At 40.8% G+C, this 26,535-nt stretch overlaps 1 protein-coding gene across 1 annotated transcript in view; it reads right to left on the bottom strand.

Annotated features, from left to right (window-relative positions):
• Positions 1 to 3,088: 3,088 nt before the first annotated feature.
• Positions 3,089 to 26,535, bottom strand: part of ARSH (arylsulfatase family member H) — a 28,033-nt gene continuing 4,586 nt past the window's right edge. The window contains exons 3-9 of the mRNA XM_034951350.3: positions 24,503 to 24,628; positions 22,274 to 22,697; positions 18,988 to 19,124; positions 13,767 to 13,901; positions 10,455 to 10,617; positions 8,558 to 8,679; positions 3,089 to 4,939 (exon numbers count right to left, since the gene is read on the bottom strand). Of these exons, the coding sequence (XP_034807241.1) occupies positions 4,572 to 4,939; positions 8,558 to 8,679; positions 10,455 to 10,617; positions 13,767 to 13,901; positions 18,988 to 19,124; positions 22,274 to 22,697; positions 24,503 to 24,628 (1,475 nt within the window). The 3' untranslated portion in view covers positions 3,089 to 4,571. The remainder of the gene's footprint in view (positions 4,940 to 8,557; positions 8,680 to 10,454; positions 10,618 to 13,766; positions 13,902 to 18,987; positions 19,125 to 22,273; positions 22,698 to 24,502; positions 24,629 to 26,535) is intronic.

The raw sequence follows: 26,535 nt of genomic DNA, 5'->3' as shown, positions 1-26,535 counted from the left end.
CAATTTTAAAGGAATTTTTAGTAAAGATGAGATTGCACTATGTTGTCCAGGCTGGTCTTGAACTCCTGGACCCAAGCGATCCTGCCACCTCAGCCTCCCAAAATGCTGTGGTTACAGGCATGAGCCACTGTGCTTGGCTACTCTCACCTTTCTTGGATGACATTCCATTTTGCTGGAGTCAATCAACTAACTTTTTCCTCAAAGGTCTTTGAGGGATAACATTTTTGAACATTTGCAAATTTGAAACCCTCTGTAAAGATCAAAAATGGCACATTCATTTCTTCAGTCTCTCCATACCTAAGGTGATATGGTTTGGCTGTGTCCCCACCTAAAGCTCATCTTCAGTGGTACCTCCCATAATTGCCACGTGTTGCAGGAGGAACCCAGTGAAAGATAATTGAATCATGGGGGTGGTTTCCGCTGTTCTCATGGTAGTGAGTAAGCCTCATGAGATCTGATGGTTTTATAAGAGGTTTCACTTGGCTCTTTTTTCTCTCTTGCCTGCCACCATGTGAGATGTGCCTTTTGCCTCCTGCCATGATTGTGAGGCCTCCCCAGTGATGTGGAACTGTGAGTCCATTAAACCTCTTTCCTTTATAAATTACCCAGTCTTGGGTATGTCTTTATCAGCAGCACGAGACTAATACCTGAGGAATATGTTCTTCCTGGCAAACATGCAGGGCAGTGAACACAAAGACACTCTGGGGCTATTTCTTAAATCTCCCTCCTACTACCTTAACAATTCTCCAAAATAATGCTGTGAGTTTTGGAAAATATAATAATGAAGGAAGGGTTTGCTCCCATCACCTCGTTGCCAGCTCTCTGGCAAAACCGCAGAAAATCTCTTCTCAGACACCTTCCAGAACTCACGTCTTTAAGGTTCATGGTAGGAGGCTTGCCGTGTGGGAGCGTCCCTGATGAAGACTCTGTCTGTCCTTCACTCTCTCTCAATTCCCCCAGTCCTCTGAATATGTGCCTTTTCATGTCCCAGCATGGGATGATAGACAGATCAGGGCAGATGGTTTGAGTAAGACTCCTACTTCAGCTACCTCATGTTTCTTATACATTCATTTAACACCTCTTATTTTGTCAGCATTTTATTTTTATTTTTAATTGATAAATTTTATATATATTATATATTATTTTATATATTATATATAATATATTATATATAATATTTTATATAACATTATATATAATATTTTATATAATATTTTATATAGTATTTTATATATAACATCATATATAATATTTTATATATATCATTATATATAATATTATATATAGAGAGAGTACCATGGAATGCTTTGATATATGTTCACAATGTGGAATGATTACATCAGGCAAGTTAATAAATCTATCCCCTCCCAGGAGCAATAAGCTTAGTGATCTATTGCACAGAATGGTGACCATAATAAGTAATAATGCATGGTATATTTTAATGACCACTTCTTCCTAATCTAAGTTCTGGGTTAAGAAAATTCAACCTCAGTCTTTCTTGTAATAAAATAAAATTACTGTCATCTTAAAGTGCTCGTTCCAGCCTCTTGTGTTTTAGCATATTTATCTATGTAATCTTTGCAGCAACTCTATGAAGCATTTGCTATTGTAGTCATTTTAAAGTTGAGACATTGCACTACAGAGAAGTTAAGTGACACTGATTTTTCCCTAGCCAATAATTAGAAAGAACTTGAAAAGCAGACATTCAGTTTTAGACTCTGCATGTTTCAGCACCATTTTTTATTTCTCTAAAAATGCTGAATTGTGGAGGACAGATTGGCTACTTTGACTGTCTGAAATGGACATGTCTGGTTGGTACCTGTCTACCATCATATCCCCTGGATTAACATAAAACAAACCGAGTCTTTTCCTCATGGCCATTTCCTTCTAATGGCTCAAGAAAACATCAATGACAAGTCTCTGGCAAGAACACCTGTGGCATGCTTGAACGCATTGACCGAGTAGTTGAGAAATGTTTGTCTAGCGCCCTCTACTGGCCCATTAGTGAAGTGGGGGCATAATTAATTGGTTCATTTAGGTCAAAGGTTCATTTACATTGCAGTGTGGCGGCAATGTAAAGAGGGATAAGAAATAGCAGAATGGGGGCGGGTGAGGTGGCTCACGACTGTAATCCCAGCACTTTGGGAGGCCGAGGCGGGTGGATCGCCTGAGGTCAGGAGTTCGAGACCAGCCTGGCCAACATAGAGAAACCCTGTCTCTACTTAAAAATACAAAAAATTAGCTGGGTGTGGTGGCAGGCGCCTGTAATCCCAGCTACTGGGGAGGCTGAGGAAGGAGAATCGCTTGAACCCAGGAGGCGGAGGTTGCAGTGAGCCGAGATCGCACCACTGCAGAATTGAATAAAGAGAAAATGATGGATTTGGGGTGATGTAGGACCTGCTAGCTGCCCTCTCTCTCTCTCTCTCTCTCTCCACACACACACACACACACACACACACACACACACACACACACACAAATTTGAGAACAGCATTAAAGACAAGTAATACAAGGGAGCTCTGAGTGAAATAAGTAATCTTCAAACTTCAAAAATTGCAAAAGATGTTGTTATTGCATTTGTTTGTTCGGTCGTTTTTTGGGGTTTTGTTTTGTTTTTGAGAAAAGATCTCCCACTGCACTCCAGCCTGGGCGACCGAGGGAAATTCCATCTCAAAAAAATAAAAATAAAAAATTAATTACGGTAAAATAACACATAACAAAATTTACCATTTTAAATCATGTTTAAGTGCACAGGCTGGTGATATTAAGAACATTCATTGTTGCTGGCACGGTGGCTCACGCCTATAATCCCAGCATTTTGGGAGGCTGATTCAGGTGGATGGCTTGAGGTCAGGAGTTCGAGACCAGCCTCGTCAACATGGTTAAATCCTGTCTCTACTACAAATACAAAAATTAGCTGGTTGTAGTGGTGTGTGCCTGTAATCCCAGCTACTCAGGAGGCTGAGGCAGGAGAATCACTTGAACCCAGGAGGCAGAGGTTTCCATGAGCTGAGATCGCACCACTGCACTCCAGCCTGGCTGACAGAGTGAGACTCTATCTCAAAATATAAAGTATAATAAAATAAAGAACATTCATTGTTGGCCACATGTGGTGGCTCACACCTGTAATCCCAGCACTTTGGGAGGCCAAGGCAGGAGGATTGCTTGAGCCCAGGAATGGTAAGAAGAAGAAGCAGAAGCAGACAGAGGACCAAACTGAGGACTAGCTAAAACATGGAAGCAGCATTCCATAAGACATGCCTAACAGCATGCCATGTCAGTTTACCGTTGCCATGGCAGCATCTGGGCATTACTGGCCTCTTCTATGGCAATGACCTGAGCACTCAGAAGTTACCACCCTTTTCCTAGAAATTTCTGCATAAACTGCCCATTAATCTGCATGCAATTAAAAGTGGGTATAAATATGACTGCAGCAGTGCCCTGAGCTCCTGTTCTCTGCAGGAGCGGTCACAGAACTGTGACACTACCTTCTCCATAAAGCTGTTGCTTCCACCACTGGCTTACTCTTGAATTATTTCCTGAGGGAAGCCAAGAACCCTCCCAGGCTAAGCCCCAATTTGGGGCTCACCTGCCCTGCATCCATCTGTAGATCCTTTCTTTGTCTTTTGTAGTCTGCAGTCACAAATGCTTCAAATTTTGGATTTATGTTTGTTTATCCTGCTTTGAATTGCTTCCTATGTGTATTGCCAAATGTCTTTCTTCAATTAAATAATTGTTTTAGCCATGTTTCTTTATTTTTTCTTAAATGTTGACTCTTTGCCATTTTTCTTATTTTGTGTTTAAGGAATCATGATTAACTGCAATTGATGATGCTTACAACAACATTTGTAATAATAACATTTATTGACTGCTTATTCTACACAAGGCGATTTCACATTAATTAATGCATGTAATCCTCATAGCTACTCTGTGAAGTAGACACTGGTTTTCCTTATTTTACACATGAAGAAACCAAATCACAGAGACATTTCCACGATGATATAGCTACGAGGAAGCAAAGTCAAGAACTTCAGCCCAGCATTTTTTCTCATAACCAGATGTGTATCGGACAGGAAGAGAAAAGAAGGAAAGAGAGAAAATCAAGAAGTCAAACTGACTATAATAGCACTACTTCAAGTTTTATGTGACCCTCTGCTTCATGAAAAAATTAAGTACTTATCATGATTTATTAGAAAGCTAGCATGCCTGGGTATAGAATCTGCAAGCAGAAGTTTCTAACTTATGACATTGGACCTGATGCTTCCATGAATTCTAGGAACAAAAGCTCTACAAGAATCTGCTGAAGTCACCTTGATTTGCTCTTTTCCTTGGGCAATGGCACAATTATATACCAGAAAAAAATTATACAACAAATGCTCCCCTCCAGGTTCACTGTTCTATGGGCCCACTTTAATTTCACCGAGCTCTTGAAAGAACTGATTTCTGAGGATAAAACAATGGGTTGGGCCATCAGTTTTTATCCCAAATGGAATGAATCAGTCAGGTGAGCTCTGCTCCTATGACCGTTGTAACAGTAAGTTTGTGGTGGGTAACACGTGGTCCCCATGGTCTCAGGGAGCCATGGGAAGGATGTCATCTCCCTTGTCACACCCACAGAAGGGGAAGGTCCCACAGCATGGCTGCAGCCATGGTTTCCAAATTGTGTTGAACACAGAGAACTGCTGTGGGACAGGTGTTAGTGTCCTACGATGCTCTCTTATGGCTGCCTCCATCTTTTTGATCACGGAGTCCAATAATGGCTCGTTGTCAGGGTTCAGTGGAAGGGCTTCCGAAGGGTCTCTTGAGATGTCAAAGAGGAGTGGTGGGTCGTGGTAGGTTACATCCCCCGACCATGAACATATTCCACTCCCATAGCAGGCACCTGTTCCTTCAGGGTAGAATTTAGGAGTCACATAATGAGCTTTCCACACAGTTGCACCTAAAAAACAAGTTGCATTATGTATGATACCGTCTTTGTGGTGCTTTTAGGACTCTTTTCGTTAAAGATGTTTTTCTCAAAAGCTTTTTCTAGTGATTGATAATACTCTTCTGCACAGAATTACACAGCAACAGTAGCATTTCTTCAACTCTAAGAACAATGCACAATTTCACTGCAAACTTGCAGACATTTTTAGAAATCTTGTCATGAGAATATTTGGAGATAATAATGATGACCCAGATGGGAATAGGGTAATTCTGGGAATACCAAATTAAAATTCTACCTCAATCTGATTAGGTACAAACAAAATTAAAAATGATCCAAGGCTGAATGCCACTTTCACATCTGAAATTGACAAAAGTAATTTGGCAAAGTTAATCATTCTTTATCCTTTTCTCCCTCCCTCTTCTGTCTCTCCCTCCCTCCTCTTCCCTTCCTCCCTCCCTCTTTCTCACTCTCTTCTTTCCTTCCTTTTTTCCTCCATTTCTGTTTTCTTCTTTTCTTTCTTTCCCTCCTTCCTTCTCTCCCTCCCTCACTCCCTCCTTTCCTCCTTCCTTTCCTTCCCTTCCCCTTCTTTCCTTCCTTCCTTTCCTTCCTCCCTCCTTCCCTTCCTTTCTTCTTTCTTCTGATATGAAATCGTTACCAAATCTATTTTCAGAGATCAATTTTATTTTTCATTTTTTATTATTTACTTATTTATTTATTTTGAGGCAGGGTCTCACTCTGTCGCCCAGGCTGGAGTGCAGTGGCAACATCTCAGCTCACTGCAACCTCTGCCTCCTGGGTTCAAGTGATTCTCCCACCTCAGCCTCCCGAGTAGCTGGATTTACAGGCATGTGCCACCATGCCTGGCTGCAGAGATCAATTTTAGATAGAAAACATAAGCATTCCCCAGCCTCTGGTAAATGAGGATTATACCGAAGTCTACTGGTGGGGTCTTGCAGAGAAGCTGTGCTTTCCTACTAAAATAGGATCAAATCATCTAACTGGATTCTTTACCGCCTTTGGTTTTTTCCCTCCTTACTGCATGGAGTGCAGGTGTGATGCTTGGAGGAACTGCAGCCACTTTGCAACCATGGGGTGAGATGCACAAGAATGAAAGCTAGCATGTCAGAGGTGGCCAAGTGGAAAAAAAGAACCCTGGTCCCATGACCGTGGCACTGAGCACTGTGTCAGCCCCATGCTCCCAACTTCTGAAATTATGATGAGAAAAAATAATAACAAAAAATTCTACTGTATAGTCCTCTATAGTTAAATTCGGGAGGCTTGTGCTGTTTACGGGGCTGTTTTATTTATCATTGATCATGTCCTGCACTCATATAGAATCTTAAAAACATAGATTTTTATTTACTTATTTTTGTTTTTTTAATTGTTTTATGTGGGACTATCCACATCAAAATGAAGATACATCACACCACAAGTGACTGATCCCATCAGAGAAAATTCCTCCTGCAAATAAAGTTAAATCCAACCAAGTAAGAATTCTGGAATTTCATGCAATGACTCCAAAAGACCTTTCTTTACAGGTCTAAGGCAAACGATACTATTTGTTAATTTATATTTGTTTGCATGACTTCCATAGCGCGAATGTGGGACAGAAACAATCACTAGGATGTTAGAAAGGAAGGAAGGTGGAGATAAGCAACCACCCGGCAGGTCACGTTGAAGAATTTACTCCTCGTTGCTAGAATAATTACTTCAGTCATCCCTAAGCTGTGGGTATTCATAGTCTCTCTTTCTCTCTTGTTCTCTCTCTCATGTACACATTCACACAAGCTAATGCATACTTACACACACACATGAATCATGTTGTCTTAATTTTCTGTATCCTATAATGTTTTGACTTTTTTTTTTTGAGACAGTGTCTCACTTTGTTGCCCAGGCTGGAGTACAGTGGCACGATCATTGCCAACTGCAGCCTCAAACTTCCCACTCAGCCTCCTGAGTAGCTGGACTACAGTTGTATGCCACCATACCTGGCTAATTCTTTTTTTTTTCTTTGTAGGGACAGGGTCTTGCAATGTTGCCCAGGCTGATATCAAACTCCTGGGCTCAAATAATCCTCCTACCTTGGCCTCCTAAAGTGCTGAGATTACAACTGTGAGCCACTGTGCCAGGCTAGTATTTTGACAGCTTGAGGGGCCTCATAGACTTGGGGAAAGACTGCTCCTCCCAGGACTAGCTGATTCCTAAAAGTAGCGATATGGTTTGGCTCTGTCCCCACCCTAATCTCACCTTGAGTTGTAATAATCCCCATATGTCAAGGGCAGAGCCAAGTGGAGATAATTGAATATGGGGGCAGTTTCTGCCATACTGTTCCCATGGTAAGGAATAAGTCTCACGAGATCTGATGGTTTTATAAGGCATTTCCCTTTTCGCTTGGCTCTCATTCTCTCTTGCTTTCCACCATGTAAGATGTGCCTTCCACCATGATTGTGAGGCCTCCCCAGCCATGTGGAACTGTGAGTCCATTAAACCACTTTTTCCTGTATAAATTACCCAGTCTTGAGTATGTCTTTATTAGCAACGTGAGAATGGACTAATACAAATAGTAACAACTCACTTAGGAACACACCCTACCTATGCAAGCATCCACCTCCTTTATCTAACTCTCACACAGTAAGCTGATATTTTCTCTGTCCTAAATCAACCCAGCACCGGGTACCAGGCAGCTAGGGGCAGTCTCTGTTGCTCCAAACTTACTGTAATTACTCAAACTACCAGTGTGAAGCTGTTCACCCTGCCCTGCCTGACCTTTCCCTTGGAAAGCCTAATAATAAAGGCTGTTGCTTGGGCTCCTCATTCCTTCCTGCCTCTGCTTCCAAGCCAAGCCCTGGTGCTTCCCACCGTGAACCTGTGTGGTAGGGCATATCCCCTTCTCTCGGGAAATCTAAGTCATGAAAATATTGCAATGGCATTGGTTTGTCTGTGTCAACACTCACCTCCCTAAGTTAAAATGCTTTGAGTGGATCGGCTGTGGTGAGTCACGCCTGTGGGAGGCCAAAGAGAGAGGATCACTTGAGCTCAGCAGTTCGAGACCAGCCTGGGCCACATAGTAAGATCTTGTCTCTATTTTATAAATATTTTAAAAATTTAAAATAAAACCCTTTGGGCACAAATCTCTCTCACAAACACATCTCTCTAAAATCCTACTGCAGGCCAGGCACGGTGGCTCACGCCTGTAATCCCAGCACTTTGGGAGGCTGAGGTGGGCAGATCGCCTGAGGTCAGGAGTTCGAGACCAGCCTGGCCAACATGGTGAAACCCATCTCTACTAAAAATACAAAAATTAACTAGTCATGGTGGTAGGTGCCTGTAGTCCCAGTTACTCAGGAGGCTGAGGCAGGAGACTCACTTGAACCTGGGAGGTGGAGGTTGTGGTGAGCCGAGATTGCGCCACTGTACTCCAACCTGGGTGACAGAGTGAGACCCTATCTCAAAATAAAATAAAATACAATAAAATCCTACTGCAGTGCACTGTTTATGTGGCTTTCTCAGCGAAAAAGAACCATCATAGCTGGGCAATATCTGCACATGGTGCAGCTTCCGCCAGGAGAGGAAGGAGACCGGAACCGGACCCTTATCGTCTTTCCACGTGTCCACAGCCTTCATACTTACAGTCCTTCTGATGCCACCTGACCGTGTGCAGATAGACCCCACAGTAGTGGAAGAGGAACTCGTGGTCGGAGTGGGACGCCCTTCCTTCCAGCAGGGGCATTAGGTTCTGGCCGTCAATCACTCTTGGGAGAGAAGGGGGTGTGTAGAAGGTGATGAGAGAGGCATGGTTCAGTCACGCATTTTATAGCAGAAGAAAGAGGAGGAGGCGGAGGAGGAGGAAAAGGAAGGGGAGGAAGAGAAGGAGGCGAAAGATAAAGAGGAAGAATTTCTTTTCTCTTTTTTTTTTTTTTTTTTTGAAATGGAGTCTTGCTCTGTCACCCAGGCTGGAGTGCGATGGTGCGATCTCTGCTCACTGCAACCTCCGCCTCCCGGGTTCAAGCAATTCTCCTGCCTCAGCTTCCCAAGTAGCTGGGATTACAGGCACACGCCACCATGCCCTGCTAATTTTTGTATTTTTAGTACAGACGGGATTTCACCATGTTGGCCAGGCTGGTCTCGAACTCCTGACCTCATGATCCGCCTGCCTCGGCCTCCCAAAGTGCTAGGATTACAGGCGTGAGCCACGGCGCCTGGCGGAAGGAGGAATTCTTAAAACTTTCTCCTTTTCCCTCATTTTATAACAAAAAGAAAGAGAAACAAAACATTCATTTTCTGAGGTCATGGAAGAAGAGAACAGCTAGAACTATTATCCTGATACCTTGCAAGACAATATGAGTTACTGTTGTGGATTGGAAAAATTAAGCTATTTACGCTCTTTTGATTCCAATAAAACTTCACATTTAATGAATAGATATCACCCCACACACATGGAATTAAATCGTTAAAGCACAGGATGTATTTGTTCATTTTAAAGCTCATAGACAAGGCCAGGCCCGGTGGCTCGTGCCTGTAATCCCAGCACTTTGGGAGGCCGAGGTGGGTGGATCATGAGGTCAAGAAATCGAGACCATCCTGGCCAACATGCTGAAACCCCATCTCTACTAAAAATACAAAAATTAGCTGAGCATGGTGGCGCCCGCCTGTAGTCCCAGCTACTCAGGAGGCTGAGGCAGAAGAATCACTTGAACCCGGGACGCAGAGATTGCACTGAGCCGAGATCACACCACTGCATTCCAGCCTGGCTGACAGGACGAGACTCTGTCTCAAAAAAAATTAAATTAAATTAAATTAAAAATAAGCTCATAGACAAAGTGCAAACCAGAAAGAATAATATCATTTAGCACACATGCAATTACACATACGTGTTTTGTTGTCGTTTTTGTTTTTGTTTGAAACAGGGCATCACCCTGTCACCCAGGCTGGAGTGCAGTGACGAGATCTCGGCTCACTGCAATCTCTACCTCCCGGGTTCAAGCGATCCTCCCACCTCAGCCTCCCAGGTAGCTGGGATTACAGGCACGTGCCACCACACCAGACTGATTTTTGTATTTTTAGTAGAGATGGGGGTTTCACCATGTTGGCCAGGCTGGTCTCGAACTCCTGACTTCAAGTGATCCGCCAGCCTCGACCTCCCAAAGTGCTAGGATTACAGGCACGAGCCACCGCACCTGCTCTATGCATACATGTTTTTATTCAGTAATCATTTAACACTTAATTGCATAATGGTCTAGAAGCTGTGAGGGATGTGATGATGTATGAGAATCAGATCCCATCCATGAGAACAGTCAAACACACACAGGCATAAGTGTAATATGACAAAGGATATTAAGGTAAACGCTAAGAAGAAAACAAAATATTCCACCATGCACCAAGGGGAGAAAGACATCTGGCCCTATGGGCAGAATATTGATAATTAAGTAATATACTATGTACATACACACACACATAGAATTATCAAGTATATCCACTTATGTTCAAATATATCACCCTAGGTTAGGAGCAAACACTGTTTCCATACCTGTCCTGGGACAAGATCCCTCCGCCTATATAAGACAGCGTCGGATAGATGTCCATTAAGCTGGTGGGCTCATTGATCACTCTCCCAGCCTCCAAGACTGACGGACACCGGAATATCCCTGGCACACGGATACCTCCTTCCCATCCTCCCATTCCTTTGCCACCTAAAACCAAAGATTACGACACAACCAAAGATGAGTTAAAACCCAATCATATTGGCCGGGCACGGTGGCTCACGCCTGTAATCCCAGCACTTTGGGGGGCCGAGGTGGGCGGATCACTTGAGGTCAGGAGTTCAAGACCAGCCTGGCCAACATGGTGAAACACCGTCTCTGCTAAAAATACAAAACCATTAGCTGGGCATGGTGGTGGGCGCCTGTAATCCAAGCTATGTGGGAGGCTGAGGCAGGAGAATCGCTTAAACCCAGGAGGCGAAGGTTGTGGTGAGCCAAGATCATGCCACTGCACTCCATGGTGGTGCATTCCTGTAGTCCCACCTACTCGGGAGGCTGAAGTCGGGGGATCAGAGACGAGGAAGTGGAGATTGCAGTGAGCTGAGATTGTGCCACTGCACTCCAGCCTCGGTGACAGGGTGAGACTCTGTCTCCAAAAAAGAAAAAAGAAAAAGAAAAGAAAAATACAGGTTTTATCCACATTATAATGATCCTTGAGGAAAAAGCTAAAAAACTTTACCCCGTGATTTCCCATATAGAGGAAGAAAGAGAGGAGTGTGAGTAGAAAAATGGCCAGAGGCAGAGTTGAGAATCACTTCTTAGACAAAAGTCCCCTTGGGTGTTTCTGAGCACAAAACAAAAATGAAGCCCTTGCTGTACGATCAATCATGAGACTGAGGTGGTTGTTACAGAATAGAAAAATGGCCCTATGCCAAATGCCAGTGTCAAGACCATATGTCTAGACTCTTTAAGAAAAAATAGGAACCTCTCTGGAGGAAAACGTCTCTTCCTATGTGAAATGTTCATTGAATGTCTTCTACGTGCGCACCTGTCTGACAGGCAGCATTACAAAGAAACACAAAACCGGAAGCCTCTAGCAGAAAATGAGGTAAAATTCACTGCTGACACATTCACTGATCTAACCAATCTAACCAGTGTTGAAAGGCAGCTCAGCTTCTTGGCACCATTCTTTTTTTATTTTTATTTTTTTTAATTAAGACACTGTCTCCTTCTGTCGCCCAGACTGGAGTGCAGTGGCGCAATCATAGCTCACTGCAGCTTCCAACTCCTGGGCTCAAGCGAGCCTCCCTCCTGAGCCTCCCAAGTAGCACCATTCTTTATTATAAGAAAAACTCGACAAGCTCACTGAACCAAATCTATGTGCTTTTAACATACAATCATAAAGCCATCCTGATGTTTTCTTCATCGTATTTAATAACCTGTGTCTTTGTGGGGCAGAGCTGCGAGGTGTAACTAGACTAGAACAAAACCCATTGCTTACCCAGGAGATCTAAATCTCTCTATCCATTGAATTCATCGCTTCACAGGAAGCACCCTGAGAAACAGGCATCCTGTCCCAAAGCCTGAGAAATGCTCACAACAATTTTGCCAGTCCTATTCCAGGGTTATGTGTGCTTTTTAAGGACAGGGGCTTTACACTCACACATACTCATGCAATTATAATAATTATTATAATATATAATAGGTACAGTTGCTAGAATCATCATGACTGTAATAATCACACTTCGTTAGATAGCATATATATGGTGACTCAGATCTGTTCCTCACTTTTTCTACTAGGTTTAGCACCAATTTAGTCTTTGCTAATTAACAGTTATGACTACAGCAAGTCCACATGACAAGCCAGAGGAGGTGAATGCTTTCAGGAGCTCACTTCTATTAATTTACAATATATAATCCAGTATCCACAATCCTATATATATACAATGAATATAGTGAATATATATATAGGATTATGTGTAATATATAATGAATATAGTGAGTACATATAGTGAATATGTGTAGGGTTATGTATACTCTATACAGTGAATATATAGAATTCTATATACTATATATAATTAATATGTGACTATAGACATAGTAAATATATAGTATTATATATTATATTATATATACTGAATATATAAAATTATATATAATGATCTATACAATAAATATAGTAAATATATAGAATTATGTGTGTATATATAATGAATATAATGACTATATATACATAGTGAATGTGTACAGGATTATGTATATTATATGTAGTAAATATGTAAAATTACATGTATTATATATAATGAATATAGCGAATATATATAGGATTATATGTGTTATGTGTAATGAATATAGTAACTATATATACATAGTGACTATATATAGGATTATATATCACATATGATGAATATATATGATTCTATATTATATTACATACAATTAATACGGTGAATATATATACATAGTGATTATACCTCTAGGAAAATACATATATAAGACACACACACACAGAACTTTTTAATGAAATATAAGGAAGTTCAAACATTCTGATTTTATAATGATGATGATTTTGATACCCTTTTAGTTTTTTTGTTTTACTTGGAAGGTTAGGGGGTAGGGGGAAAATAGCGAATGCAGAATTCTTTTTTAAATTATTCTTTCTGTTGGCATGCCTTTGGTGATGCCTAAGAGTGGGTGCCATGGAGTTCTTGAACAACCCGGCATGAAGTCTATCAAAGTGAGCTGGAAGAATCTGCTGGCCATGAGGAGCTAGGCACCCCAGTCAAATAAAAAACTCTTTTTTCTGATCCACATAACACTAGTTAAAGCATAATGAATAGCATCATTGGTGTGATTGAATTAAAAACCTGCATCTGAGAATCCAAGTGAGGATTAATCTAAAGGAGCACTTCTCACTTAGAAATGACCTTGTCCCCAGGGGACACTGGGCAATGTCAGGAGACATTTCTGGTTGTCGCTGCTCTGCGGTGGGTGCTACTGGCATGTGTGGGTGGAGCCCACAGACGCTGTTCAACACCTACAATGGCACAGGATGCCCCCAGCCAGAGAATCCTCCAGCCTCAAATGTCAATCGTGCGGAGGCTGGGACATCTGCCACAGATGGTCATTGAGATGCTGTGCTGTCTCCTGGGGTTGGCGTTGCTTCAAACATTTTACTTTGAAGCTCTTGGAAACTGCCCCAAAATTTGCAGTTTTTTTTTTTTTTCGGTCTAGCTTAATAAGAGTCTAACTCACATCAAAATATCTGAACATCATGGCAAATGAATTCAAGCAAACACAAAGCCAATAGAGACTACTGATTTAAAATGGACAGGCATTGGTTCTCTACACACAATCACCTTTGTAGATCCCGTTCCAGCCACCCAGCTGAACAGCCCCGTCCAGGGGCTCCAGGTGGCCCCCGTTGTCAGAGGTGAAGTACACCAAGGTGTGGTTGGCCAGGCGCTCCTGGTCCAGGGCATCCAGGATTTTACCTGGAGAGGGTCAGAGACACAAAGACGTTGACCTCTTGATGCAGATCACCACTGCTTTATTACATATCTGCTACTATGTATTTATTACACATAGCGTTTCAATGTTATTCTGCACTACACGATATTGTATAATTAATCATATAATACTGTAATACATACTATTTTAAACTGTATGTAATATAGTGTATATAATATATATTATATCCAGCAGTTAAAATATTTAATATATAATGTAATAATGTATAATATATGCTATATTTACTATAATACATACTTTTATACATTTGAATTACTAATTATATATTTATTATATATTGTATGATATATAGTACATATTTCTTAAAAATACATATTAATATATAACATGATGTATTAAAAATGCATAAAGAATTGTTATATATTAAAATATAATCAATTATGGAATAGAACAAAATATATTGTAATATGTATAATCAATACATACTATGTATTATTATACCATATGACTTTACAATACTAGAAACATATCATTATATAATAGTTTATCATTGTGTAAAAATTGTTATGTAATTATATAATAACATGTAACTATTATTTTATTATATAGTATTTTGTATATCAATGCAATATGTAAAAATATGTTTATTGACATAGGAAAATATATTAACTATAAGATAAAATATGAGTATATGTAATAAATGTATAATATATAATGAACATATTAAATTTTATAATATATGTCTAATTAATATATTAAATTTTATCATAAATTTATATCTTTATATAAATATATACTATATTATTTTATATAATTGAATGATATGTGTCACATATTACTTTAATTAATTTTATTATATTAATGTAATTATATAAATTATATTAAATATACTAGATACATTAATTATATTAATTTAAAATGTAGAATAGTTCATATACAATATATAAAGTACTGGTTTATTATACAATTTTATTGTATAATGTGTTCATTATTTTATTATTGAATATATAATAAAATCTATTTTATTATTGAATATATAATAAAATCTATTTTATTATACAAATCATGTAATAATACATAAGGTCATCATTGCCCCAAACGATTCAAATAGACAGTGCCAAGAAGGCCCAGCAGTTAAGTAAACTGATGAACATTAATTTAAAAAAATACAGTTTGCAAAATGACACCTCCAGGAACATATGAGCAAAGCCATCCCCGTACTCCAGGGCATAGCACCACCTCCCTTAGAGACTTGCTGTCCTGGCTGCTATCTGAAGTCTACATGGAAATTGCAGGTTATTCTTGCTGTTTGGGTTATGGTTAAGATCTAATGACAATTAATGCTGCGCTAGACTCAGCAGACACTGTCTTTAATGTGTTGACAATCCCTCAGGAGGACAGTTTTTTAAAATAATAAGTAGAAAGCTGTTCTAGCAAAATTCCAAACAACATTCATTTCCTTTCTGATGTCTGTTGAGCATTTGCTAATCAACAGATAACATCGTCCTGGGCCTGAGGTCACACTGCATTTCTAGTTTACACTAGATCATCTCTGTGCTATGCTCTTGTCCCATTCAAAGATAAAAGAAAATGTAACTAGCTTAACTAGCTGCACAGAAAACTGTTTATACGTAAACTCAGTGATTTGTTTTAGAAGTGACATATACTATTTTTTAGAAATGCTATAATTAGAAATTAAGATATTTTAAAGCCCAGGGTTTGTAAGATGAAAGATTGTAAAGGCTTTCTGGGAACAGCATAATTATATGTAAATTATCAATTCACATTAGATCTGGCTATAGTATAAAAAAAATCATAAAAGTGATTTGTAATTTATACTGTGCAAATATAGTAGCTGCAAATTCTTTTTCTGTTCCAGAACAAATATATTTGCAAATAATTGTCTGTATAGTGTCTAAAGTGAAAACACACAGATGCATATGAATATATAAATACTAATGGTAATAGGTCACTTATAAGACCTCCTACCAAAGACACCTGGAAAGAAACCAATAATGAAAAGTGATTAAGGTTGGGCCTGGTGGCTCACACATGTAATCCCAGGACTTTGGGAGGCCGAGGTGGGAAGTTTGCTTGAGTCCCAGAGTTCGAGACCAGCCTGGGCAAGATGGCAAAACTCCTTCACTAAAAAACACACAGAGATACACACACACACACACACACACACACAAATTGGCCAGACATGGTGGTGCACATTTTTAGTCCCAGCTACTCACGAGGCTGAGGTGGGAGGATCACCTGAGCCGAGGAGGTCAAGTGTGTGGTGAGCTGTGATCGCACCACTGCATTCCAGCCAGACTGGGCAAAAGAGTGAGACCCTGTGTCTTAAAAAAAAAAAAAAAAAAGGACTAAAAGTGTTTTTTAATAGGCACAAGTTTCTTTCATTGGAAAGTTTAAAATGTTACTGAATTCCCGAAGATTCATTAAGTTCATTTTGCACGTTGTATTTGCATTTGCATGAGTATAGCATTGTTATGGCTTATTTTTGAATAAAGTTAATAAGTTACTAAACCTTTGAGTTTTATACTCATATTGTTAAATAGTAAAATAATACCCACAGAGATACCTGTCTGACTTTCAATATGTCTTTATTTTGGTAGAATTTTTATAAGAAATGACAGAGAAAACTCAGAATATTTGGGAGATGTTACGCAGAAAAATAGCTACTCATCATTTCTCCTGTGTCAAATAATATTAGCCATTTAATAATGCAATTGCTAGCTTTTGTAACACGTCTTCATCATGTATTTACATATACTGTAAAACAAACATAATTATTTCTTAGTGATAAACACTCAGATACAGACTTTAACAGAAAATCCCTTTACAGGAAACTGTCCTTTGACTAAGTACAACTATAGTAAGCGATTTCAAAAGAAGCAGAGAAAAAAAAAATCCCAATTATATAATTCCATAAAGGCTACAATGTTATAGCTATTTTTAACTGTAACACCTTTCAGTGTTTGTATTTCGTTACCAAGGAATTAAACTATATATAATAAATGTGTATATATGCAACATACAGTGCTATGTGTGTATATGTATAAAACATAACGTGTGTATACATATAAACCATATGGGGTGTGTGTATATATATATGTATATAACATATGGTGTGTGTGTGTATATAGCTTAATTCATATTAAGTCTGGCTATAGTATTATGCATAAAAGTGATTTGTAATTTATACCGTGCAAATAAAATAACTGCAGCTGGGTGTGTATATATATACACACACATACACATCCCACAGCAAAGATTAAATTAAGAAATACAGAGCTTAGCTTTAGTTCAACAAGCTTCAAAAGGGTTTGGATGTCAGGGTTAGTTCCCTTTAACTAAGCCCATAAGCTTTTCCCTTTAACACATCCCTTTTTTCTCCCCATTTCTGCTTAAATGCCTTACTGGCAGCCTGGCAGCACTGACTTTCCTTGTACTCTTTTTTTTGTTTTTTTTTTTTTTTTTTGAGACGGAGTCTGGCTCTGTCGCCCAGGCTGGAGTGCAGTGGCGCGATCTCGGCTCACTGCTACCTCCACCTCCCAGGTTCAAGTGATCCACCCACCTCAGCCTCCTAGGTAGCTGGAACTACAAGGCGTGCGTGTGACACCATGCCTGGCTAATGTTTGTATTTTTTTGTAGAGATGGAGCCTTGGTATGTTGCCCAGGCTGGTCTCAAACTCATGGGATCAAGTGATCCTCCCGCCTGAACCTCCAAAAGTGCTGGGGCTACAGACATGAGCCACCACGCCTGGCCCCTCTCTGTATTCTATCTCCTCTTTGGGATTAAATATAGACAGTAAATGTTACAATGGTACCTATAATTAGAGGTAAACACACATAGTGGAAATATACAAGAGAAATTTATCCCATGACAAGATTCCCCTCTTTGTCCTATCCGACACCACTAGTTCTTCAGTAATTTTAACTAGTATTTTATAGCTCACTTAGATGGTGGTTTTCAGAGAAAAGAAAGTTATTTATAATAAAATGTGATTGATTAACACCCCTTAAATGCATTTAAATTAAAATAGCTCTGTTTCTTTCAAAGGCGCTCCATATAAGTCAACAGAGGCGGCTGATAACTGGGAGATTGTTCGTTTCAATGGTTTGGCAGAGCACCGTTTTCAGAAGTTTGCACTCAGAAGAAGAAGAAAAGTACTGTATTCCAAAATGAAACACCATCGCTGAGAGGAAGGACAACTCTGTCACGTACATAGAGGCGGGGGTGGGAGAATGCAATTCAACTAGCACAGCTATTTATTATTCTGGAATGCATACAGTACCTCTTCCCACCTGCTCATTTATTATCCTTAGCATTTCTTTATAGTGAACACTATGCCTTTGAAATAAGTTGCTTTAGTTGTGTTAAATCCCCATCCCAATTTTCTATGTATTTCCTGTAGAACTGACTAATCAGAATAACGTTCCCTTTTATATCCATCAAAATAATTGGGAATTGAAATTACAATATTCTTTTTTTTTTTTTTTTTTTTTGAAACAGAATCTCGCTGTGTCACTCAGGCTGGAGTGCAGTGGTCTCATCTTGGCTGACTGCAACCCCTGCATCCTGGATCCAAGTGATTCTCCTGCCTCACCCTCCCGAGCAGTTGGGACTACAGGCCCGCATAACCATGCCTGGCTAATTTTTGTATTTTCAGTAGAGATGGGGTTTCGCCATGTTGGCCAGGCTGGTCTAGAACTCCTGACCTCAAGTGATCTGCCAGCCTTGGCCTTTCAAAGTGCTGGGATTACAGGTGTGAGCCACTGCGTGCCCGGCCAGGAATTACAATATACTTTACAGTGCAGCTTTCTTTATCTTGCCAATGAGTTTTTCAGAAAAGTGGCTGCCTTTATTTTAAAGATGGGAAAACTTGTATTTACAAACTGTGACTTATCTTGGGGAATATATTTCACTGGTATTGCTGAACAATTAAAAGCCAGCTTTTAATCCAATTAAGGGATGAAACAGATACTTATCAGGTATCTATGCTATGCAAGGGGCTGGACATAATTTGAGACAGTTAGTACAGATTTGTTTTTCTGTAGCCCGTACTTCAGATATTTACAGTTCTGTTACTGAATACTTACCCACCATCCAATCCATTTCTTCTACATTGTCCCCATACCTGCCATATTTACTGCGCCCAACAAACTTCTTTTTGGAGATGAGTGGAGTATGTACGTGCAGGAAGGAAAAAAAGAGGAGAAAAGGTTCCCTTTTGTACCTAAGGGGTAGAAAGTTACCAAAATTACCTTCACAAATATGAAGTCATTTCCATCATTTAAATGCGATTCTGCACTGATGAAAAGATCTCATAATAGCTGGTGGAGGTTTTCTATGTACTTTAGATGACAATACCGCTCCTGTGAGTCGTAAATACCACAAGATTTATGTTGAAAGGATATGAGGAGGAATGAAGGATAACAGAACATTTGTGTTCCCAGTAAAATGTTTCATGTAGCCAGGCACAGTGGCTCATGCCTATATTCTTTGCACTTTGGGAGGCTGAGGCAGGAGGATTGCATGAGCCCAGGAGTGTGAGACCAGCCCAGGCAACATGGCAAGACCTCGTCTCTACAGAAAATACAAAAATATAGCTGTGCTTAATGGCACACCTGTGATCCCAGCTACTCAGGAGGCTGAGGCAAGGGGTTCGCTTGAGCCTGGGAGGTGGAGGCTGCCGTGAGCTATTATCACACCACTGCACTCCAGCCTGGGCAACGCAGTGAGACCCTGTCTTAACTACAACAACAAAAATGTTTAACGCAGTTCATTTTATACTCTCTTGTGTCCAGTTTAGCATCTGACATAAAGTAGCAGCTTAATAAATCTTTTAATCTTTGTTGAATGGGTTAAAAAGTATGAATTCTCCTCATCTATTGTTTCAAAGTGTTCTTTTAGGTATGAGTTCAGAAGAATCATATCTTAAGGACAGACTCAGATGTGCCACAGTAAGGATTTGATGCTCCTTACTCTCCATTTTCCCTTCTTTCTTTCTTCCACCTCCTTCATGGTTCCTGGAACATAAGTCTGATGGCTGGAGCTTTGGCATCTACCTTGGGCCATGAGGCTGCTCACAAAGGATGGCAGAGAACAAGATAACCTCACTGTATCTGTAGCCTGCCTACCCCAAGAGAGAAATAAATTCCCCTCATTTACATCTTGCTTTTTGTGTTCTGCATTTTATGTATTTATTTATCTTGAGACAAAGTCTCACTCTGTTGCCCAGGCTGGAGTGCAGTGGTGCAATCATGGCTCAACCTCCTGGGCTCAAGTGATTCTTCCACCTTATCCTTCCAAGGAGCTGAGACCACAGGTACACGCCACCAAGCCTGGCTAATTTTGTACATTTTTTGTAGAGATGGGAGCTCACTATATTGCCCAGTCTGGTGTCAAACTCCTGGGCTGAAGCAATCCTCCTGCCTCAGCCTCCCAAAGTGCTGGGATTACAGACATGAGCCACCACACCTGACCTTGTGTTTTGCATTTTAATGTCACATGCAGTCATTCTAAAGCTACTCCTTTACACATTTTTCACAACCAGCATAGAAAGAAGGGAAGGAGATGGAGATTGAATATATTCCCAAAAAGATAGCCCAAGCAAATGGGTTGGGACGGGAAGGGCAGGTAAGATGAATGGAGAGCTGAGTGGGTGGCTGATCACTGTTCTCATGGTTGTGTTGGAATAAATAATGAATCTGATGGGCACAGGGGCATATGAGTGAATGATATTCCACTGCATACCCTTCAGCCTGGTGGAGTAACAAAATATCCTCCCCTCTCCACTCCCTGCCAACCCCACTAAGGAAGGTGACAAACAGTGTCAATGAGAATCCACACCAACAACTTTAATGTGCCTCTCATTTGTAACCCAGGCTGGGCACAATGGCTCACACCTGTAATCCCAGCATTTTGGGAGGTCAAGGCAGGAGGATCGCTTGAACCCAGGAGTTCGAGACCAGCCTGGGCAACACGGCAAGACCTTGTCTCTATGGAAAAATAATTTTATAAAATTAACTGGGTGTGGTCATGTGCACCTGTAGTCCCAGCTACTCAGGAAGCCAAGGTGAGAGGATCACTGGTGCCCAGGAGTTTGAGGTTTCAGTGAACTATGATTGCACCACTGCACTCCAGCCTGAGTGACAGAGTGAGACCCTGTCTCCAAATAATAATAGTAATAATTTGTAACGTAGAAGTGAGCTGGTATGGGATGATGAGAGCTCATTATAGTTATGCCTGCATAGCTTATGTTGAACACAGAAAACTTAAAACTAGGTATCTGTAAATACAGAGCCACTATCCAATAGTTTATGGACAGAGAGCTCTTCTGGCTGTGTCTGAGACAGAGAAAAAAAATTTTACCCCTCAGGTTTAATCAATTTACATAACAATCCACACTGAAGCAATATAGATTAAAATATGGCAACTCCAGTTTTCATTTTTAAAAAGGGGTAAGTGGCCAGGCATAGTGTATTCCCAGTACTTTGGGAGGCCAAAGTGGGTGAATCACTTGAGCCCAGGAACTTGAGACCAGCCTGGGCAATATGACAAAACCCCATTTCTAAAAAAAAATGCAAAACTTAGCCAGGCATCCTGTAGGTGCCTGTAGTCTCAGCTACTCTGGAGGCTGAGGTGGGAGGATCACTTGAGCTTGGGAAGTCGAGGCTGCTGTGAGCCATGATTGCACCACTGCACTCTAGCCTGGGTGGCAGAGTGAGATCCTGTCCCAAAAAGTAAAAAAAAAAAAAAAAAAAAAAAAAAAATTAAAACATTAAAAATGGGGAGGTGAGCAAAATATGTTTTTATGTTTTGTTTTGGTTTTGGTTTTTGTTTTTTTGCCTTTTGAGCATTCAAAATTTGCAGGAAATTTAACTATTTAATTCTACCTAAGAGGAGACTCAAGTCTATCACAAATGTCACCTAAAGTTTTTTTTTCCTCAGCTTTTATTTTCGATACAGGGTCTCCATGTGCCGGTTTGTTACATGAGTCTATTGCGCTCAGGGGGTAAGCAGAGCACCCAATAGGTAGTCTTGCAACCATGTGCCCCTGGTCCCCCTGTCTCCCTCTCTCCTCTAGAAGTTTGCAGTCTATTGTTTCCATGTTTATGTCCATGGAGGCTCAATGTTTAGCTCCCATTATATCCCACAAAATACTACACAGCCATGAAAAAGAATGAGATCATGTCTTTCGCAGCAACATGGATGCAGCTGGAGGCCATTATTCTAAGCAAATTAATACAGGAACAGAAAGCCAAATGCCGCACATTCTCTCCAAAAGACTTTTAAAGGCCCATGTTATCAAGGTGTGATGACCTGCTATGAAATAAAAATAAAATTTCCATGCAGGAAATCAGGCAAGAAATGGCTAAATACCTTTCAATGAAAGCAAGTGCCTCCTTCAGCATGAGGGAAGCTACTTTCTCCTCTTTCATTGGCTGCTGGATAATTTCATGGTTCCTCATAAGGATGCAATTCCAACATCGAGTAAATCCATAACTAGAGTACCAGGAAGTGAAAAACAGAAAGGCGAGGAGAGCAAAGACAAAGATGACCTTCCATGGCACTGAGAACCAGCGGGCAAACTTGGGAATGAGAAGCAGAAAAGGAACCAGGGCAAGGGCTACCGTGGAGATCCACAGTTTGATCCTGAGCCAGCGGTGCAGTTCTGGTGTCTTGGATGCCTGGCAGTCGCTTAAAAGTCCGAAAGGCACCCCGTAAAAGTAGTGAAAACCATGGTTGAGCGGGTGGTAGCATTGATCATTCCGAGAGGCGCAGCTCAAACCCAGGTGCCATTTGCCTAAAAGTAAAATAGAATCGTACCATGGCAGCATGGCAGCATTCAATGCCGGTCTGTTTCTAGAATGTGGGCTTCCCTTTGGAAAAGTCAAATATAACTTTCATTCTGTTGTCATCATGGTTTTTTCTTGGTATCCCCAAATACCTCCCTGGTATAGACATGCCACCAACAGCCTTCTCCCTACAATATGCCTCTTTCAGACAAAAGCCATGCAGCAGGAGCCTCTTTGCTTGCGACAAGGAGAGGAGCCTAGTGTTCATTCAGAAGAAACTTTTTGCTTGGTACCAAACAACCTCATGAACAATGAGAAACTTTCCAGGTATCTGGAGCTTGCTAGGAGGGCAGAATCGATGTCTTGGTTGTTTGGTGGGGACAATACCAAGGACTTTCAGTGCACCTTGCACATTCATGCTTTTATCTAGCAGTGCCTTCCGACCCTCTTATTCCATCTCACTGAAAGGTAACCGAGATTTTATGTATAGATGGAACACCTCTTCTAGGTCCTCAAGCTAGGGATGACAAAGTAGCCAAAGAATTTCATCAAGAACCAAATGATTCTGATAATGCAAGTAATTCCTTTTATCAAGCACATACTCTAGGGGGCCAGGTCACGTTCTGATTTGTCCGCACACATTATTATATTCAACACTTCCCAGACCCTTTATTATGAATAAAAAACACATTGTCTAGATTATTTTTTTAAGAGACAGAGTCTTGCTCTGTTGCCCAGGCTGGAGCACAGTGGCATGATTATAGCTCACTGTAGCCTCGAACTCCTCGGCTCAAGCAATTCTCCTGCCTCAGCCTCCTGAGTAGCTGGGACTATAGGTGCGTGCCACCATGCCCAGCTAATTTTAACATTTTATTTTTGTAGACCCAGGGTCTTGCTATGGTGGCCTAGGCTGGTCTTGAACTCCTGGCCTCAAGCAATTCTTCTGCCTCAGCCTCCCAAAGTGCTGGGATTACAGGTCTGAGCCACTGTGCCCAGCTATCTAGATTTATTCAGAAGCCTGAGTCACATTAATAAATAATAGCAGAGTCAGATCTGAATCCCGTGCTCTAATGATGTAAGAACGCTGCTCAAAGCTAATCTAGAGAATTCCCACTCACTGGACGCTGCTGGGAGTTGCATGGGAATACATGCCCTACTGATGGAAAATTTCTTAACCTTTTTTTTAACTGAGGATATCTCGGAGCTGTGGCTTACAATTCACATTAGGAATCCTCAAAAATGGTGGACCGTACAATGCTTTTGAGTAGCATTTCCCAAAAGGATTTGATCACACAAGTTATTCTTAGAGGACTATCTTCTAGGACTGGAATTCTACAAACTTATTTTTCAGTGAAAGGCTCCCTCACAAGCTCATGTCCCCCCGCCCCAAACCCCCACCCCCGCCAAAAGGGCATAGAATATTAAGTGATCTAAATCGACCAGCAATTGCCTCCATTTGACAACTCTTAATGCTGTAAGTTTTCCATTTCAACAGTACTTCTCTACAAATTTACTAGTTTTTCTGCTAATACTGGTGTCACAAACATCGTATCCCTCCAACACAACATTCCATTTTAGTGGCAACTTTGGATACACTTGTTTGCTTTCTGTTCTCATTGTTTTTCCAATATTATGCCCTCGATTCTACACATGCTCAATCAATGTGTGATCATTTCCTTCTCCAAGTGTCTTATCTCAAAGAGAAGTCGGTCAAACTGGCGTGCACAAAGCCAACATCCCCGGAAACACCTTAGACACGATGACAGAGAGGCTGCAGGATCACGTTTCCACGGGCAGAGTTCCGGCGCCATACCTATGAGTCCCGTGCGGTAGCCACGGTGCTGCAGCAGCTTGGCAAAAGTCGTTTCATTGGTGGGAAGACCACCTGACCCACCAAGCCACGTGAAGGCACGGTTCAGGTTGTAGGGAGACACCATCCCTAAATTCACAGAAGTCAATAAGTTAGCACCATAGTCTTTGCTAATACCGAATTTATCCCGACATGCTTAAAGTCCTCTCCTCCCGCACCTCCTCAAAGCCATTCTTCCCCAAGTTTTTTGTTGCTTTCTGGCTGTACGTCCTTGACCCTCCTTTTTTCACTTGCTAAATGCAAACATTCCCTTGGAATTAGGGTTGCCAGAATAAATACGGGACACTTCGTTATATCCATTTAAATTTCAGACTAACAACAAATAGCCTTCGTTAGTTTTTCATATAGAGGCTGCTAACCTTCAATGTTTCAATAGTATCTGAGGACACTACTGCATTTTAGCTGGGTATAAATACTCGAGTATTTAGCTGGGTATAAATACATTTTTCAAAAGTATCCTTGAGAATCTGAAATGAAGAAGTGTAGGAGTGACAATTTCTTTTTCATATGTGTGTGTGTGTATATACATATATATATTATATATATATATATATTTTTTTTTTTTTTTGAGATGGAGTTTCACTCTGTCACCCAGGCTGGAGTGCAGTGTCAACATCTCGGCTCACTGCAACCTCCGCCTCCCAGGTTCAAGCAATTCTCGTGCCTCCGCCTCCCTAGCTGGAATCACAGATGTGCGCCACCACACCTGGCTATTTTTTGTGTGTGTGTTTTTAGTAGAGACGAGGTTTCACTATGTTGGCCGGGCTGGTCTCTAACTCCTGACCTCAAGTGATCCACCCACCTCAGCCTCCCAAAGTGTTGGGATTAAAGATGTGAGCCACCGTGCCTGGCCTCCATATAATTTTATGTAGATTTATACTGGTGGACAATATTATACACCTATAGTTTAAAAGGAATTCACAAGAAAACCACAAGTGAAGATCAGCAAGAAATAAATAAATGATAATTTCAGGCCGGGCTCAGTGGCTTACGCCTGTAATCCCAGTGTTTTGGGAGGCCAAAGTGATTGGATCACCTGAGATCAGGAGACCGGCCTGGCTAATATGGTGAAACCCTGTCTCTACTAAAAATACAAAAATTAGCTGGGCTTGGTGGCAGGCACCTGTAATCCCAGCTACTCAGGAGGCTGAGGCAGGAGAATCACTTGAACCTGGGAGGCAGAGGTTGCAATGAGCTGAGATCATGCCATTGCACTCCAGCCTGGGTGACAAGAAGGAAACTCCATCTCAAAAGAAAAAAGTATATTTCAAGAATCCTACCTTGGAAGAAGAAGAAAGTAGACTCTAGATAGTGTCATTGATAGGAAAGAGAAACAGTTTTATTAAGGGAAGCATTAGACCATTATCTTGCTGTTGAACTGTTTTGCTGAAATTTTTGATAAGTAGAATGAATTAAACTGAACCGTTTGTGTCAAATGATTAAAAATATACACATGGCAATGACTTGAAATCTCTCCACCCATCATCTAATTTTTTTCTTAATTTTTTAAAATAAATTTTATTTCACCATAATCAATACTTAAAATTCCCTGAAATTAGGCAGAGCATGGTGGCTCACTCCTGTAATCCCAACACTTTGGGTGGCCAAGGCAGGTGGATCACACATGAGGCCAGGAATTCAAGACCAGCCTGGCCAACATGGTGAAATCCCATCTCTACTAAAAATACAAAAATTAGCCGGGTGTGGTGGTGCATGACTGTAATCCCAGCTATTCAGGAACTGAGGCAGGAGAATCACTTGAACCAGGGAGGCAGAGATTGCAGTGAGCTGAGATCACACCCTTGCACTCCAGCCTGGATGACAGAGCAAGAGTCTGTCTCAAAAAAAAAAAAAAAGAAAGAAAGAAAAAAAAAATCCTGAAATCCTGAAATTATAAGTGTAGTTTTTTTTGGAAACTCATACAAATTCATATCTTTATCCCTCTTCATACACGGTACTGTGTTATATAGAGACTG

The sequence above is a fragment of the Pan paniscus genome, chromosome X (assembly GCF_029289425.2).
Source record: "Pan paniscus chromosome X, NHGRI_mPanPan1-v2.0_pri, whole genome shotgun sequence".
Lineage (NCBI taxonomy): Eukaryota > Metazoa > Chordata > Mammalia > Primates > Hominidae > Pan > Pan paniscus.
This window is presented reverse-complemented; position numbering and strand designations above follow the sequence as displayed.